This window comes from Eschrichtius robustus, chromosome 10, assembly GCF_028021215.1.
Source record: "Eschrichtius robustus isolate mEscRob2 chromosome 10, mEscRob2.pri, whole genome shotgun sequence".
NCBI lineage: Eukaryota > Metazoa > Chordata > Mammalia > Artiodactyla > Eschrichtiidae > Eschrichtius > Eschrichtius robustus.
The window spans coordinates 13,558,835-13,577,578 of record NC_090833.1 but is presented as its reverse complement, the minus strand read 5'-3'; the positions used below and the strand labels follow the sequence as shown (position 1 = coordinate 13,577,578).

The window sequence follows — 18,744 nt, the reverse complement described above, 5'->3', positions numbered from 1 at the left end:
ATCATGCACTCACCTGCCCTGGTGCACACGGATCACACCTGTTGTGCTTGGATGTGGGCATGTGTGTACTCCACCGGCCGTCACCTGGGCAAGCAGAGAACAGGGTGAGCTCACCGCCCCCCCCCCATAGTTCCCTTCTTGCACAGGTCTTTTGGTGGATGTATGCATGCACTTCTGTTGGGTATATTCCCAGGAGAGGGATCGCTGAGTCATAGGATACCCGTATACAGAGCTTTAGAAGGTACAGCCAAACGGCTTTCCAAAGTGGTTGTGCTAATTTCTGCTCCCACCAGCAGGCAGACATCTCTATACGCATTCTATGTGTAGGGGTACCTGTGAAAAAACACATATCCCAAATCATGCACTCACCTGCCCTGGTGCACACAGATCACACCTGTTGTGCTTGGATGTGGGCATGTGTGTACTCCACCGGCCGTCACCTGGGCAAGCAGAGAACAGGGTGAGCTCACCGCCCCCCCCCCCATAGTTCCCTCCTTGCCATGTCGCTGGGCAGGGCTTACACGAAGGTGAGGGCGGTGCCTTATGTGGGGTCCCCGTCTTACAGGACATCTATCAGTGGTGCGGCTCCGAGAGCAACCGTTTTGAGAGGCTGAAGGCCACGCAGTTGTCCAAGGGCATCCGAGACAACGAGCGGAGTGGCCGGGCCCATGTGCACGTGTCCGAGGAGGGCTCCGAGCCGGAGGCGATGCTCCAGGTACCCACGGCCCCATCCCAGGAGTGCAGGGTGGGGCCAAGAATAGGGACAGGAGGCTCATTTCTTTCCTCCGTCCAACAGGCAGTGTTGAGGTGAATTTGTTTCTCCACCAAGCTGGAAGAGCAGCTCCCCCGACAACTCCCAGACTCCCCTGAGAAGTGGGGCTGGAATCCCAGGACCTGGTACATCCCAGGGTTGTGAGCCGCACCCTCCCACTGGGAGGGCCAGGTCCTCCAGAGGAGCTGAGCAGGAGGGTCTTGGCATCTTCCGAGGGTGGGCCTGGTGCTGGAGCCAGGTCAGAAAGAGGCAATGGAGACCCAATCCCCTCTTTCCTCTTCTGACCATTCCTAGTAGTTTATAGCCCATTTCATCAATTGCATGATGGCATTGCCAGCCGTTGCGCTTTGAGGACATATCAACAGAGGCAAAGGTCACCGGGAAAAGGAGGAGACCACGGGCTCTGCTCCGTGCCACTTGTCTCCTGCTTGTCTGGGGCTGTTGAGTTCTGGTTTTTAGGAAGAGCAGAAGGTGATTATTATGGGAGAGGAGCCCGGACACCAGACATGGCTTGAGAGGGGCAGCAGCTGGGGCCATTGAGGCTGGAGGTAGCTCAGAATGGAGGTGTGAAAATAAGACTCTAAAATCACAGGGATACGGGTTTAAATTCTGACTTAGCCACCTTATAGCTGTGTGGACAAGGTACTTCTTCTCTCTAGACTTCAGTTTCCTCTCCTGTGAAATGAGAGTGATAGTCTGTGCCTCTGAGCATGGGTGCGAAGATGAAATGAGGTCTGTTAAAGGGATGTGGTGGAAGGTGTTCATAGCTCTACTTATCATTCTTAGAAGGCCAGGAGGAAATGGTAGGATAAATACCTGAAGGAATGTCCAGGAGGCAGAGGGGCACGGAGCTCCTGGAGACAAGGAACAAGGAGGGAAGGACTCGACAGGCAGCCCTGGTTGAGCTCCGCACACAGGAGACACGTCAAGAGATGCAGGATGTCTCTGGAGGGGACCTTACCCTAAGTGGAAGGTCGCTGTGGATGGATGCCCGTGTGGTCCTTACCTACCCGGGGAGGGAGCTCTCTCAGGAATTCAGTCCCTCCCTGGGTGAGGAGGCTGCCAGGAGCTCACTGCCACCCCATCTTCCATCTCTCCCTCTCCTGCAGGTGCTGGGTCCCAAGCCGGCTCTGCCCAAGGGTGCCGAGGACACAGCCAAGGAGGACGCAGCCAACCGCAAGCTGGCCAAGCTCTACAAGGTGAGCCTCAGCTGCTCTGTCCCCTGGGTCTGGGGTCAGGAGACCTGGTCTTCCTGAGCTCCGCTGCCATGGGGACTTGAGCAAAGCATGCGTGGGGGTGGGGTGGGGGGGACTCAGCTTCCACACGCCTCCAGTAGACGCCCATCTGCTGCCTTTGCCTTCCTGCCCTGGGAGTAAGAGCGTGCGAGCGACTGCAGACACATCTGTGTCACATTCATCTGTGGGGTCTTGGGCAGCACATGTTCTCTGCTGGGTCTCAGTTTCCTAGTCTGTAAAGTGGGGAGAAGGGCAGTAGAGTCAACTTTTCAGGATTTCTGGGGGTCCACAGAGGAAACTGATGGGAGTGTTGTAGGAAAATACGGGGAAGTAGTACGGAAGTGTGTGTGGTGTGTGTGTGTGTGTGTGTGTGTGTGTGTGTGTGTTGAGGGGCAGGTTATGGTTAATGACTTTATAATTTCTTCTTGTGATTTTATTTTTTATTTATTTATTTTCTTCGTTTTTTTGGTCGCGCTGTGCGGCTTGTGGGATCTTAGTTCCCTTTAACCCACGCCCTTGGCAGTGAAAGCGCGGAGTCCTAACCACTGGACCGCCAGGGAATTTGCCTTCTTGTGATTTTAAAAAGTGAATTGAGGCTGATCCTGAGCCAAGGAACTCTGGCCTCTGGGCCTGTGACACCCATGTTGTGCCCTAGGCTTGTTTGTGGTAAAATAACAACAAAATGAGGTGCAGATTCTCATCACCACCACAGAAAAACCACATTATTGATATTTACTCTGATACTAGAGTAATACATATGCATTGTAAATAACAGTACTGAGCAATTCTCAAGAACATAAGAAGAAAATACAAGTCAATGCAATTTCACTAGTTTAAGCTAACCAGTACTATTTTAAAAATGGGTTTTAATTACAAAAGTAACAATACTCAAAAAAAAAAATCAGCCTCCCCTCCTCTCCTCTCCATGGGTTACCATGGTTACATGGTTACCCTTTTGGTAAAAGAACCTCCAGATACAGCTTTCTGTGTCTAGTTACATATATTTTTCCATCTCTATTTGATACTCATGGATCCAAACTATTCATGCTTTTCTGTGGCCTTTTTTCCACTTGACGTGGTCAGGAATATCTGTCTGTAATAGAGATCCACATGGTCCTTTATAACGGCTGTGTAGTATTCTATTTTAGGAATGTAGGAATCTCAGCAGATCCCTAATTGATTAGAATGTTTCCACCTTTTCTGATTGCAAACAGTCCCTCTTTGTGCACTTAGGCTAAGTGTGGCATTAGGGGAGTTTCCCAGACATGGATTGCTGGGTCATAGGCTGAATAAAGAGTCAGTGATTGAAAATACTGGTTCTTGGGAGTCCTCTGGTGGCCTAGTTGTTAGGATTCTGGGCTTTCACTGCTGTGGCTCAATCCCGGGTTCAGGAACTGAGATCCTGCAAGCCTCGGGACGCGGCCAAAAAAAAAAAAAAAAAATACTGGTTCTGGAGTCAGACTACCTGGGTTCGAATCCCAGGTCTGGTACTTTCTAGCTGTGCAGGTTACTTAATCTCTCTGTGCCTTGGTTTCCTTGTGAATAAAATGGGGATACTACTAGGACTACCACAGGGTTGTTTTAAGGATTAAAGGAGTTGTATAATTGCAGAAGTGATTAAATTATATAAATTACATACATTGCTTAGAACAGTGCCTGGCACATAGTAAGTTTTCAATAAATGTGGAGCACTTATTATTTAGAGTTCTGATATGTATTACTAAAATTCATTCTAGAAGGGCTCCCTAGTTACCTTCACCACGGGTTTGAAAGTGCCTGTTCACCCAGAGTCTTTTCAACGCTGGGTATTGTCAATCTTTTGAATTTTGACGAGTATGGTACACTTAAAAAAAAAGTTCAATGAACTTTTATTTTAGAATAATTTTTAGGTTTACAGAAATATTGCAAAGATAGTACAGAGTGTTCCCATATACCCTTCACCCAGCTTCCCCTGAACATCTTAACATAACCAGGTACATTTGTCAAAACTAAGAAACATCAGTTCAATACTGCTAACTAAACTGCAGACTTTATTCAGTTTTCCCCAATTTTTCATTCCAGGTTCCAATCCAGAATCCTACACTGCATTTAGATCTTTTTCTTTTTCTTCTTTATTTCCTTTTTTTTTTTTAACTGATGAGGTTGAATATCTTTTCACCAACTATACAGTTCTTTTCCTATGCCACCTGCATTCCTGCATTGGATCCTCCCCGTTCCCTTTCCGTGTGCAGTTTCCGTGCTACCCCTGTGTTTAGGTCACAGGTGTGGTTGTGACATAGCGGAAAAAGACAAAGAAATCCTGAGGAGCCTCAGGGCTTGAGGGCACAAGTCCTCATGTTACACTGCAGTGTCGTTTGGGGGTGGGGGTGAGACGTGGGTCTCCCCACGTGTGGTCTTGGGGGTGCCCATGGTTAGGCTGAAGTGGTGGAGGTCACTGATGGGCTGGGCTGCCTTTCCCTTGTCCCCCCAGGTCTCCAATGGCGCGGGCACCATGTTGGTCTCCCTCGTGGCTGACGAGAACCCCTTCGCCCAGGGGGCCTTGAAGTCAGAGGACTGCTTCATCCTGGACCATGGCAAAGATGGGAAAATCTTTGTCTGGAAAGGTATTGGGGACAGGGGAAGGGCTCGAACAGGACCTCGAGTGGGACCTCCTGCAGCCTTGCAGGAATTTGGCTCATGAGTCTAGGGAAGAGGTGGGGGGCCTGAGGGTCTGAGTTGCAGCTTTCCTACTGGCTGAGCGGCCTTAGTCAAGTCACTTAACCTCTCTAAGGCCCTGGCTTCCTTATATGTAAATGAGGATAAGATAATGATCTTTATCCCATAAGGTTGTTGTGTGGATTAAATGCCATCATTTTTGTATAGTTCTGAGCTCAGTAAACGGGCCACAGTGGTCAGTGTGCTTGCTGTCATCAGGGCAGCACCCCTGGCTGGCCCCCCGAGAGCTCATGGTGTGATCAGCTCTGGGTTCTCTGGCCTTGGCTGTCCACAGTCTAGGAAGAAGAGGGAGGGAGGTTGGCCTTCTGCTTTCCCTGGACCATTGGATGCTGGGGCGCAGCACTGCCCCCCGGCCCCTTACCCTCCCTCTGCTGACAGGCAGGCAGGCCAACATGGAGGAGAGGAAGGCTGCCCTCAAAACGGCCTCCGACTTCATCTCCAAGATGCACTACCCCAAGCAGACCCAGGTGAGTCTTGGAGCCAGGTAGGACGGTGAGGATGCGTCCATTTCGGGTGGGTATCCCACCCCAGTGTGGACTGGGTGTCTGAGGCTCCCTTGAGGACCCCTGCTGGGTGGCCCCTGTCCTCAGGGGGACCCCAAGCCAGCATATCCTGCTCTCCCCCCTCCCCTTCCAGGTCTCCGTCCTTCCTGAGGGTGGCGAGACCCCGCTGTTCAAACAGTTCTTCAAGAACTGGCGCGACCTAGACCAGACGGATGGCCTGGGCCTGACCTATCTCTCCAGCCACATCGCCAACATGGAGCGCGTGCCCTTCGACGCCGCCACCCTGCACACCTCCACTGCAATGGCCGCCCAGCACGGCATGGATGACGATGGCACAGGCCAGAAACAGGTACCTGGGGGGCTGGGGTGGGTGTGTCCAGGCCCCTTCCTTGCTCCCTCCCTGGCATCTCTGGCCTACCCACTGCCTCCCGCTTTTCTGAAGATGTTTCTCTAAGAGATTTTGGCCACAGTTTTTGGTGAATGGAATTCTTTTGTCTTGCTGGATTATTGCAACCAACATACCCTAAGCACCTACTGTCTTCCAGGCTCCGTGCCAAGTGTCTGAGACCCCACCCTGCCCATGAAGAGTGCCTGGTCTGGGAGGGGAGGTTACCACAGCCGCAGCTGGTTGCTCAGACCTGTGTGGTCAGTGGAAGATGGGAGGTGCACAGGGATTATGGGAACACAGGAAGGGCAGTGAAGGTGGGTGGTTGGGGCAGTCTTCACAGAGATGGGGACCTTTTGGTTGGGCCTCAGAGTATGAGTAGGAGTTTGCTGCCAGAGAAGAAGAGTAGGTATTCCAGGCAGGGAGCTGTCCTGGGAGCCTGGTGCTGATGGCATCCTCAAGGAGGGGCCTTGAATTCCGTGTCCAGGGGTGTGGACTTGATCCTGTAACCATTAGGTGCTAGTGAGGGTTTTTTTTTTCTTTTTCTTTTTTTTAAAGGCAGAAATGTGACAGGCTCAGTTCTGTGCTTCCGAAACTCACTGTGAAAATGAATTTAGAGACAGGATAATGACGGTAGAGACCTCATGAGGAGGTTATAATAGTCTAGGGAAGAGATAATGACCTTGAGACCAGGAGGGTCACAGTGAAGATGGAGAAGTGTGGGGGGATGGAATTCAGAGATGTTTATGAAGTAGAATCTGCTTCAGGCAAACACTGATTCCATCCTACATAATAGAAATAACAAAAGTGTTAATTTTTATTTATTATTGTTTTTGTCATTGGTGTTATTATTTTTCATTCATCACTCGTTCATGACTTCAGTGGGAGGGGAAGATGCAATGAAAATGATCAGGATAGGGCAGTGTGGAAAGAGCCCTGGCAGCTCAGCTGTGTGACCTCGGGCAAGTTACTTAACCTCTTTGAACCTCACTTTCCTCACCTGTAAAATGAGGCTTAGCCCACTCCATCACCTTAGAGAATTTTCAAAGTCCAGAGGTTGTTTCCCGGGACTTGCAGCACCACCAGGTGGCGCTGCAGGGCTTTGTGACCACTTTGAAAACCGTGTTACCGGAGCCCTGCAAAGAGATCTGCCAGCAGGAGTCATTCTGAGGTCACTTAGTGATGGCCCTGCCTCTGCAGGTGATCTATAAAATCCAGACAACTTAATAATGATACAGATAATGGCAACATTAATAATAAAATAATAATAGTTCTAATAATTAAGAGTAGCTGCCACCTGTAGAGCCATTACCCTGTGCCAGGCACTGTGCTAGACTTTCATGAATAGACCAACATCCTTTATTAGTCCCATACTGAGGCTCATAGACAGTAAGCAAGTTGTCCAAGGCTGCACAGCCTCTAAGGGGGTGGATCCTGATTTGGATCCAGGTCATTCGTTGATTTGTACCCTTAGCCTGTGTTACACTGTGTAACCCGTGTAACACCCACTAAACCCATTTTGCAAATACCATCATGCAGGTCCAGTCCCTGTGCTGATGTCTACAAGGAGGAAGTACAGGGTGGGGCAGGGGTGCAGTATAAGGATCTAGAGCAGGAAACCTGCGTTTGAATCCTAGTGGCTCTGTGATTTGGGCAAATTATTTAACTTTAGTCTGAGTCCGAGTGCAGTCGTGTTTTGTAACCACTACCTACCACTCTGTGGTTTCTCAGCTGGTCTGAGTTGGGGACTGGGGGTGCTGCACTGTGTCTGAGCCCAGCTTTGCTCTGGTAGATCTGGAGAATTGAAGGCTCCAACAAAGTGCCCGTGGACCCCGCCACGTATGGACAGTTCTACGGCGGTGACAGCTACATCATTCTGTACAACTACCGTCATGGCGGCCGTCAGGGACAGATCATCTACAACTGGTGAGGGTCTGGGGCCCTGTGCTGTGGGGCGAGCATGGGCGCAAGGAGGGATGTGAACAGGGCTGACGGAAGCCTGCGAGTGTGTGGACCTGAGCCGGGGCAGCCACCCTCCACTGGGAAAGGCTCTCGTCCACAGGGCAACACCGCTTGTCTTTTTTCTCTAAACAAATTTTAAACTATTCTCATAAAAGCATGACATGTCCACTATAGGAGACATGGGGACTAGGGAGAAACAAACAAACAGAAAATCTCTCCCACAATCCCACTCTAAGTACTGTTCATCCTCCCATGTTTTCTAATTTAAAATTATTAATTCTTTAAAAATAGATAATACATTCACGAGTCGAGGATCAAAACAGAATAAAAACACATGTATTGAGAAAGCTTGTCCCCATTCTGTCCCTCCCCACCTTGCTCTATGACCCCCACCCCTCCATGGATGCCCACTTTCATTAGTTTCTTGTATACTCGTCCAGTAATTTTTGATGCAAATATAAGAAAATCTCAGCCTATATTCCTAGTTCTTTTCCTTCCTTACAAAAGATAGCAAACTATGTATTTTGTCCTGTGCTTTGCTTTTTTTCACTTAATACTTCCTGGAGCTTAGTCTCTGTCAGTACATAAAGAACTTCCTCACTCCTTTTTACAGCTGCATAATATTCCATCACGTGGCTATCCTGTAGTTTATTTAACAAATTCCCTGCTGTTGCGTACTTGGGTTGATTCCAGACTTTTGCTATTACAAGCATTGCTGTGATTAGTAACCTTAAACAAACATCAGTTTGAATGTGTAGAGAAATATGTTTGCAGTAAGTTCCCAGAAGTGGGATTGCTGGGTCAAACAGTAAATGCACTTGTCATTTTGATAGATAGTACCCAGTTTCCGTAGATAGAGTTTGTAGTATTTGCATTCTCACCCACAACAAATGAGAGTGTCTGTTTCCCCACGGCCTCACCAGTGGACTGTGTTATCAAACTTTCGCTGTTTGTCAACCTTATAGTTTATGAAATGGTATCTCAGTATAGTATTTTTCTTTTTTCATTTCGTTTCTCTTATATGCGATCTCAAACTTTTTGAAGATTGACGGTTAGGTTTCTTTTTTTTTAAACTTTTTATTTTGAAATGACTTGCTGAAAAGTTGCAAAAACACTACAGACAGTTCCCATATACCCATTACGCAGCTCCCTCTATGATCACGTCTTACTTAACCATAGTTCAAGTTTCAAAACCGGGAAATTAACATTGTTATAATACTATTTACTAATCTATAGACCTTACTTGAATCTCACCAGTTCTCCCACTAATATCCTTTTTCTGGTCTAAGATCTAACCCAGGATCTCACATGCCATTTAGTCATCACGTCTCCTTAGTGGCTTTTAATCATGTCTTTGATCTGTGACAGTTCCTCAGTCTTTACTCTTTTTTTTTTTAAAATAAATTTATTTATTTTATTTATTTATTTTTGGCTGCGTTGGGTCTTCGTTGCTGCACTCAGGCTTTCTCTAGTTGCGACAAGAGGGGGCTACTCTTCGTTGCGGTACCCGGGCTTCTCATTGCGGTGGCTTCTCTTGTTGCAGAGCACGGGCTCTAGGCGCACGGGCTTCAGTAGTTGTGGCGCACGGGCTTAGTTGCTCCGCAACATGTGGGATCTTCCTGGACCAGGGCTCGAACCCGTGTCCCCTGCATTGGCAGGCAGATTTTTAACCACTGCGCCACCAGGGAAGCCCTCAGTCTTTACTCTTCTTTCACAACCTTGATACTTTGGAAGAGCACTAGTCTTATTCTGTAGAATGCCTCTCAATTTGACAACCTCAGACTTTTTTTTTTAACATCTTTATTGGAGTATAATTGCTTGAAAATGGTGTATTAGTTTCTGCTTTATAACAAAGTGAATCAGTTATACATATACATATGTCCCCATATCTCTTCCCTCTTGTGTCTCCCTCCCTTCCACCCTCCCTATCCCACCCCTCTAGGTGGTCACAAAGCACCAAGCTGATCTACCTGTGCTATGCAGCTGCTTCCCACTAGCTATCTATTTTATATGTTTGGTAGTGTATATATGTCCATGCCACTCTCTCACTTTGTCCCAGCTTACCCGTCCCCCTCCCTGTATCCTCAAGTCCATTCTCTAGTAGGTCTGTGTCTTTATTCCTGTCTTGCCCCTAGGTACTTCATGACAATTTTTTTTTTTTTTTAAATTCTATATATATGTGTTAGCATACGGTATTTGTTTTTCTCTTTCTGACTTACTTCATTCTGTATGACAGACTCTAGGTCCATCCACCTCACTACAAATAACTCAATTTCGTTTCTTTTTATGGCTGAGTAATATTCCATTGTATATATGTGCCACATCTTCTTTATCCATTCATCTGTCCATGGACCCTTAGGTTGCTTCCATGTCCTGGCTATTGTAAATAGAGCTGCAATGAACATTGTGGTACATGCCTCTTTTTGAATTATGGTTTTCTCAGGGTATATGCCCAGGAGTGGGATTGCTGGGTCATATGGTAGTTCTATTTTTAGTGTTTTAAGGAACCTCCATACTGTTCTCCATAGTGGCTGTATCAATTTACATTCCCACCAACAGTGCAAGAGGGTTCCCTTTTCTCCACACCCTCTCCAGCATTTACTGTTTGTAGATTTTTTGATGATGGCCATTCTGACTGGTGTGAGATGATATCTCATTGTAGTTTTGATTTGCATTTCTCTAATGATTAATGATGACAACCTCAGACTTTTAAAAGCAGCTTGAAAGAAATTTTTTTGAGCAAGGTAATACACACACGGTACAAAATTCATGAGAAGCCTTTTTTTTTTTTTTTTTTTAATAGCTGCATCAGCACGTTGATTTGTCAGATTGTTTGCTTATACAGATAACACATGTTGGTTATGAGAAATTTAGACAGTAATAGGAAGAGGTGGGGCAGAAAGCTACCCACTATAAATATCCCTGCAGGGCAGATTTAGGATGAGGAAGTCTGTTGGTTGTGGTCAGATCTTTATAAGAGGTGAGATGCTGAGCTGGGGGATGTGGCATGTTGGTCTGGTTCCTGGCGCTGGTTGCTTTTGAGAGAACCCCTTTTCCTCTCTGTGTCTCAGTTTCATTACCTGTAATCTGGGGATTTGTGGGTTTCTCAGGCCCAGGGTGAAAGAGAGACTCGGGGCTCTTTGCAAACCTCAGTGCTGAGTATCACTTCCCTTCCAGGCAGGGTGCTCAGTCCACCCAGGATGAAGTTGCCGCATCTGCCATCCTGACTGCCCAGCTGGATGAGGAGCTGGGAGGTACCCCTGTCCAGGTGAGCCCATTGTCCCTCAGGGCCGCACCCTGGGCCCTGTCTATCTGTTCACTCATCTATCTGACTGTCCATCATTCCATTCATCCATCCATCCTTCCAGCGAACATTTATGCAGGGCTCTGACACTGCGTCTGCAACCATGAACACACAGATCCCACCCTTGCCCTGCCCTGAACTGCTGTGATGTGGTTTACAGTCTAGGGGGGAGAAAGATGTTCAGCAGACGTGCAGGCAAAGGATGTACAATCACACATAACGACGTGCACAGTGAGTGAAAATGATAAGACACCCAGAGGAGCAGGAGAGGCAGTGTGGTGGTATAGTTCAGAGGATGGACATGGAGCTAGCCTGCTTGGGTTTAAATCTAGTCTTCACCTCTGGGCAGCCTTGGACAGGTCCTGTCCATGGACAGGACCTCTCTATGCCTCTGTGTTCTCAAACTGGGGTTAATAACAATACCTATCTCACAGGATTGCTGTAGGATGAAGAGTTAACATTTGTAAAGCATTTAGAGCCATGCTTGGCCCATAATAGACCCCTTACACAGGTGTGTTAAGTGTAACGACACATAGATCCCAAGTAGGAGCTAATTGGATTAAACAAGGCCCCCATCCAGGGAGAGATTTTTCAGCTGGGACCTAATGGATGAGTAGGAGTTAGCCAGGCATATTCCAGGTAGAGGGAATGGTACATGCAAAGGCCCTGAGGTGGGAGGGGGCATTGGTTATTAAAGCGAGGGGAGAGTGCCATGATAGGAGTCTGGGGAGATGATCAGAGGGACCAGACCACCCAGAAGCCACAGTGAGGATGTTGACCTTGACCCTGAGAACAAGGGGACGTTGCTAAAATGGTAAATGTAATGTGAAGGGATTCATGGGTTTAAAAGGTTGCTCTGGCTACAGTGTTGGGCCCTGGAGGGCAGCAGGTGGGGGAGACATGGGAGAAGGAGACAGAATCCTCCTTTCTCTATCCTACCCTTGGAGTGAGCAGGGCTCTGGATTCAGATTCGGAGTTGGTGCCCTGAACTTTGACCATGACAGTGGGATCCTCTGGGTCCTGGAGGCTGGGTGCCGGGTGCTGAGTGGGATGATTACTGCCTTACCTCATCCCAACATCAGCCTTAGGAGTAGCATTCTTGGCCCCATTTCACAGAAGAAGAAACTGAGAGGTTGAGGCCCGTGCCTGAATTCTCACTGTCAGGGCGGAGCTTGGATCTGAGCTCTGACCCAAAAGTGGTGGCCCATGTTGGGAAGTGACTACAATACCCCCAACCCACACGTGCGATTGTCTTCTAGATTTAGCTAGCCAGGGTCACAACTGGGATCCGAAATGAAATGGGCACACAGGGCAGAAGCAGATGTGATATATCTTAGACCTCCTTGCCCCCTCCCTCCCACCACCAAGCCCTTGACTGCAGTCCGCTTGTGGGGTGCACTGGCTGTGCAGGAGGGGTCTCTCCAGATCTGGAAGGCTCTATTCTCACCACTCTGCCAGCTTTCATGCCTGAGGCTGACATCACCATCCTGGAAGAATGTGCACGAACAGTCCCTGTGCTTCCATTTAAGGGAATATTTGCAAACGTGGGCTCTCTTGGTTCTTGGACTAGACTCAGGCTCAGCAAGGCAGGGCCTCGTGGGAGGGGAGCGGCCGAGGCAGTGCCCGGGGGGCCTCAGGCAATAGTGCTGTGTCCAGCCTTCCTGGAACTCCTGTTCCCCTGCCAGCCCCTGTGTGCTGTAGGGTCATGCACCACCCGTGCACAGACCCAAGTGTGACGGCCTTGTTTGAGGGGTGAGCCCAGGCTGTGCTGGCTGCAGCGGGTGGCGGTGAGCCTGGTGTCGTACAGGACTGATGTTCCCACCCCCTTTCCTGACTTGCTCTCCTGTCTCCCTCCCAGAGCCGTGTGGTCCAAGGCAAGGAGCCTGCTCACCTCATGAGCCTGTTTGGCGGGAAACCCATGATCATCTACAGGGGTGGCACCTCCCGCGAGGGTGGACAGACAGCTCCTGCCAGCACCCGCCTCTTCCAGGTCCGGGCCAGCAGTTCTGGAGCCACCCGAGCTGTTGAGGTAATACCCAGGCCCTGGACCCCAGGCAGGATTGGCTTCTCTGAAACCTCCCAGGCTTGATGGGGAGATCTCTGGGCACGGGATTGGGTGGGTTTGGCTGAGGGGTTAAGAAACAGCTTTTTGTACCTTCCTGCCCTGGCAGCAAGATTGTATGTCTTAGATTTCCCCTTGTTTCAAGAGATGCCCGTTGCCCCTTGCATACCTTCCATAACGGGCAACTCACTACCTTACAGATAGTCCATTCTTCACAATCTGGACATTGTTCTTCATTACATTCCAGTTGGCTGCTATCCCTTTCATGGTGGAAGGTGCAGATCTGAACATAATCCTATTGAGCAGCCTAGAGGAGAATGGGACTATCACCTTTGTTCTGGGCGCCCAACTTCTGTTAATGCAGCCCAGATTTCTAGAATCTCCTTGGCTAGCCACAGGGCACTAATGACTCATGGGAGTCAACTAAGGCCCTCAGTGCCCAAAGTCTGTGTCCTCAGCTCTGATGGGGTGTGTGCTCCTCCAAGTCCTCACCTAAGAGCTGGTCCTGCTGCAGTGTCTCCTGGGCCACGAGGAGGGGGCTGAGGACATTTTATCTGGTTCCTGATTAATCGAGGACTGCCCTCCCAGGTGATCCCCAAGGCTGGCGTGCTGAACTCCAACGATGCCTTTGTCCTGAAAACCCCCTCAGCCGCCTACCTGTGGGTGGGTACAGGAGCCAGCGAGGCAGAGAAGACCGGGGCCCAGGAGCTGCTCCAGGTGCTTCGGGCCCAACCTGTTCAGGTGGCAGAAGGCAGCGAGCCAGGTAGGAACAAGGGGCGGAGGGGCCTGCTGCTCTCTGGGGGTGCAGCTGTTATGTTTCCCTCCCTTCTGTCTGCTTGGGGGTTTCTATATCCTCCCCCCTCTCCTGAGCACCTGGCCCCTAATGAGTGTCAATAAAAGTGAGTTAGGGAATTCCCTGGCGGTCCAGTGGTTAGGACTCCGCGCTTTCGCCACAGGGGCACAGGTTCAATTCCTGGTCGGGGAACTAAGATCCCGCATGCCACAGCGCTGCCAAAAAGAAAAAAAAGTGAGTTAGATGAAAATGAGGACTATGGTCAGTGAGAGGGAGGCGTCCAGGAGTTAGAGAAAGGACAGCTCAGTGTGGGCTGGGGCAGGTGGGGAAGTCAGCTGGAAGAGGGGTAACAGTGCCACAAGCCTGCTTTGTTTCCAGAGCACGGGTCAGGAACACCTTTGTTATGCCAACCCTAGGTCTTTCCATTCTTACTTTTAAGCCCAATCCCTCCTGCTTGATGCTTAGCAGATATGGGGAAGAGTAGTTCTGTCTAGAGCAGCACAGTCCACTGGAACCTTCTGAGAGAATGGACATGTACTATGTCTGCCAGGTCCAGATTGGTGGCCACTAGTCACATGTTTAGGCTAATGAATATTTAAATGTGACTGGTGGGAAAATGCAATTAAATTTAAATAGCACATGTGGACAGAGCAGGTATAGTGGAAATGATACGTGGCGTCAGGTAAGGTGGCTTTACAGCATACTAGCTGTGTGATGTTGGGTGAGTTGCTTAACCTCTCTGAGCCTCAACCGCCTCATATGTTGAGCGGGGATAATTATCCCCATCCCGTGGTGCTGTCGTCAATCTCAAACCAGAAGTAGTTCTGGCTGTGTGTCCACTGCCAGGTCTTCCCTCTCTGGGCCTCCGTTTCATCACCGTCGAATCCCTCAGGCCCCTTCCTTCTTTGGCGCCCTGGGATTTTAAGATGCAGGCTGCGGATTGAGAGCAGTTGGTTGTGCTAGGGCAGGGTTTGTCCCATGGTCTAAGGAGAAGTGCTGGAGGGGGGAGGGTGGTGTCAGTTGGTAACTGGTGTGGCCTCCCCTCACAGACAGCTTCTGGGAGGCGCTGGGTGGGAAGGCCGCCTACCGCACGTCCCCACGGCTGAAGGACAAGAAGATGGATGCCCACCCTCCTCGCCTCTTCGCCTGCTCCAACAGGATTGGGCGTTTTGTGGTGAGTCCTGGCGGAGGGCGGAGGGCGGAGGGCGCTCCCTCTGCTCGCCCCTTGGGAGGCGTGTTCCAGGGAGCGGAGCTGTTGCATCCACAGCAGGGGCGGGGAGAGTACCCTTCTGACAGACCAGCATAGACCCATGCAGGTTGGAGCCAGCTCTGCAGCTCACTCAAGGGGGCAGATAGAGCAGACCTACCCGGGGGGGAAAGCGGCTTGCTGGTGCGCTGTTATTAACCTCTTCCATTCCTTCCCAGATCGAAGAGGTCCCTGGCGAGCTCATGCAGGAAGACCTGGCCACCGATGACGTCATGCTTCTGGACACCTGGGACCAGGTGGGTGAAGCATGGTGCTGCAAGTCACTTTCCCTTTCTGAACCTCCCTTTCCTCATCTGCAGAATGGGCGTGGTGGTACCTACCTTGCATAATCCAAACAGATGAGAGGTAGATAAAATCTCCTTGCCAACTGCAAAGCACCGTATAAATGCAAATCAGATGACCAGCGTTATTTCCCAGGCCTTAGGGGAGCGTGAACTCTTCCTTTAAATCTGTTGGTAAAGAAAGTTGAACTTTGCAGCATGTCACGTGCAGGCATAAACTGTCCGGTGTCACCTAGAAGTAGACATTGCCCTGTCCCCACGGGGCTTGCATCCTCGTGGGGGGTGGCAGTCCGTAGCCCTTCCTATCAAGCTGGCCTCTCCCAGAGTTGTCAGGGTTGGAGATGGCAGCCATGCTGGGGTAAGACTCCCCTCGACCCACAGGGCTGTTTCTCCGGCTCCCCAGTTGGAAGATCAGCACCAAAAGGTTTGCAGTTTAGCCATTCAGCTGCTGGCAACTTTGTTCCATTTACTACTTAATCTGTGCGTTCATCTGTTTATTCACTCACTCAGCCAACATTTATGAAGCACCACTGTCTTCCAGGCAAAATGCTGTGATGCTGGGAGTCCTGTGCTGGGCAGTACAGTCACAATACCTGGTGTTGAGGGGCCGATGTATTGCAGTAGGGAACACATTTGTAGATAAGCAAGGGCGAGAAAGTCTGGCATTTTATTGTCTAATACCATCTTATCAATGACATGCTCTTTAAGACATTTTAGATACACATCAAAATAAATGATACATAAAAATCAGCTGGATAGATTTTTTGGTGTAACAAGCTTGTCATAAGATTCAAGATGGTGGTAGCGGTGGTGAGTTGTTTTTATTCCAAGCCTTAGACCGTGTTGGCTCAGACACACGGAGACTGGCACATAGCAGACTCTTAATGCATATTCGTTGGGTGAAGAAACCAGTGAGCATATGTTAGGCTGCTCATTTGTTGAACAAGTAAATGCCCGGAAAGGGATCCTTCCTGAACTTCTAGAGAGGGGTCTCAACCTCAGTGGCTGACGGCACCTGCTTGGCAGTGTTAGTGAGTGAAGCAGGCTGAGCTGGGGAGACATGAAGGCATGGTGGAGTCTGAGGCAAACTGGAACTTGCCATTGAGAGGAGCAGCTGCTGCCCAGCTTCATCATCCACGTGCGGGTGAAGCTGCCAGATCCTCCCCGTTTTCAAGGGAAGTTGGAAGTCTGGATTGAACGTAATCCGCTAGTCACTCAATTAGTCTAAAAAGACATTGCAGACCACCCCCCAGAGGGTGGGTGGGCCTACAGAGGAGGTTGTAGGTCACCAGTTTGCCGTCTCTGTTCCAAATCCTTGGAGTCACGGTCCGTGGGCTCTGTCAGCGGAGGGGGTGTCTGGTCCGCACCTGGAACCTCCCGCTTTTCCTCCAGGAGCACGTGGAGTCAGCACGCCTCATGCCATTTCATCTCCCGCCTCTCTTCCAGGTCTTTGTCTGGGTTGGAAAGGATTCTCAAGAAGAGGAAAAGACAGAAGCCTTGACCTCTGGTGAGGATCCAAGGGTGTCTGTGGGTCTGTGTCATGCGGTGGGGTGGAAGCAGCTTCCTGTGCGGGTCTGGGCGTTTGTGACCGTGGGGGTGGGGACTTTCGCATCCGTGGTCAGCCCCCAGTGACCTGCAGAAGCCTTAGGTCCCACCAAAAGGAAGCAGCAGCTAGGAGCTGCTTCAGATTCCCAGAATGCCCAAGGACCAAACTTGTCAGGATTTAGATGTGGGAAAGCAGATCCCTGGTAGCTGAAGTAGATCTGATTTGGGAGCTGGAAACCCAAAAGCTGGTTCTTCGATATCTTCCAGTAGGGGACGGCTAGAGAAAAATGACATAAGCTTTGTGAAGCTGGAGGTTAAACTGTGACCCCTGTTCCTTCCCGTGTTCCTGGGCAGGGCGGTGGAGGAGTCATGTGGGTGTCATTGCCTTTAAGGGATGGTGGCGTCCAGTGCCGGGGTTGGGCACTGGGGACAGTGGGACCAAAAACCATCTTAGGCACGGAAGCACCTCTCCTTGGTGAGGGAGACCCTAAGAATTCTTCTCCTCCCTATGTGTCTGCAGCTAAGCGGTACATCGAGACAGACCCAGCTAATCGTGATAGGCGGACCCCTATCACCATGGTGAAGCAAGGCTTTGAGCCTCCCTCCTTCGTGGGCTGGTTCCTTGGCTGGGATGACAACTACTGGTCTGTGGACCCCTTGGACAGGGCCCTAGCTGAGCTGGCTGCCTGAGGAAGGCCCCACCCTGTTACTGGTCAGTGCCTTTCAGAACTGTCCATACCGCAAGGAGACCTTACAGCGAGCAGGGCCACTCTGGTGTGTGTGTGTGTGGTTGTTTTTTGTTTGTTTGTTTGTTTGCTTTTTTACAGTAGCCAAAAACAGCCCTGCAAAAATTCAGGGTCCTTGCAAAATTATCTCAAGTATTTGTGCTTTTGGAAATAATTGAATTCAATTAAAAGCTTTTTGAAGTGTGTTACCCTGCTGTGGCTCAGTTTGTCCTGGTCATTGCTCTGAGAAGGGCCTGGGGCGGGGAAGGGGAAGGGGGAGGCATGGCTTCTGTCTGTGAACCAGTAAGTCAGCTTCATTCACCTCGTGTGTGAATCATGGTCCGCTGAGAAGCAGTGAGGTGAAACGGGTATCGATTGTACTAGGGGTAAAATGCTTATGTGGAAGGAAATCGGGAGGGAACCAGGAGGTTGGAGAGCCATCAGACTGAGATGCAAGTCTGACCCCAAGTGAAGGAGGGAGGAAGAGGGGTTGGGTGGATGCATCGTAGATGGCCGTGCAGTCCAGCAAGCTTCAGCAAAGCTTTTGGGGAGTCCTTGAGCCGAAGTAAAAAAAGAAAAATATTTAATGATAGAGTCCCATTTTTGTTATTATTTTTTATTGTAGTAAACTATACATAACATACTATTTTATCACTTTGACCATTTGTAAATGTACAATTCACTGGCACTAAATACATTTACAATGTTATGTGGCCGTCCCCACTGTCTATACCCAAACCTTTTTCATAATCTCCAACATAAACTCTGTGCCCATTAAACAATAACTCCTATTCCCCCCTCCCCTCTGCCCCTGGCAACCTTTATTCCACTTTCTGTCTTCATGAATTTGCCTATTCTAGGTACCTCATATAAGTGGAATCATGCATTTGTCCTCTGTCTGCCTTATTTCACTCAGCATAATGTTTTCAAAATTCATACATTTTACAGCACATGTAAAAATTACATTCCTTTTTGTGGCTGAATAATATTCCATTGTGTGTATATGCCACATTTTATTTATCCATTCATCCATCGATGGACGCTCAGGTCATTTCCACCTTTTGGCTATTGTGAATAATGCTACTGTGAACCTTGGTGTACAAATATTTGTTTGATTTAAAATGTTCTGGAGCCCAAGTCAAATCAGCCAACAAAGGATTTGAAGGTCTCCCAGGGGTGGGGTGTGTCTTATCTC

At 49.4% G+C, this 18,744-nt stretch overlaps 1 protein-coding gene across 4 annotated transcripts in view; it reads left to right on the top strand.

Annotated features, from left to right (window-relative positions):
• Nucleotides 1-17,758, top strand: part of GSN (gelsolin) — a 56,049-nt gene extending 38,291 nt beyond the window's left edge. For all 4 annotated transcript variants that reach the window (XM_068552753.1, XM_068552755.1, XM_068552756.1 and 1 more), the window contains 13 exons: nt 566-715; nt 1,882-1,971; nt 4,478-4,610; nt 5,101-5,189; nt 5,359-5,574; nt 7,403-7,536; nt 10,750-10,840; nt 12,735-12,905; nt 13,527-13,701; nt 14,781-14,905; nt 15,157-15,234; nt 16,726-16,786; nt 17,345-17,758. In XM_068552753.1, coding sequence (XP_068408854.1) covers nt 566-715; nt 1,882-1,971; nt 4,478-4,610; nt 5,101-5,189; nt 5,359-5,574; nt 7,403-7,536; nt 10,750-10,840; nt 12,735-12,905; nt 13,527-13,701; nt 14,781-14,905; nt 15,157-15,234; nt 16,726-16,786; nt 17,345-17,514 — 1,683 coding nt within the window. In that variant the 3' untranslated portion in view covers nt 17,515-17,758. The remainder of the gene's footprint in view (nt 1-565; nt 716-1,881; nt 1,972-4,477; nt 4,611-5,100; nt 5,190-5,358; nt 5,575-7,402; nt 7,537-10,749; nt 10,841-12,734; nt 12,906-13,526; nt 13,702-14,780; nt 14,906-15,156; nt 15,235-16,725; nt 16,787-17,344) is intronic.
• The last annotated feature ends 986 nt before the right edge of the window (nt 17,759-18,744 follow it).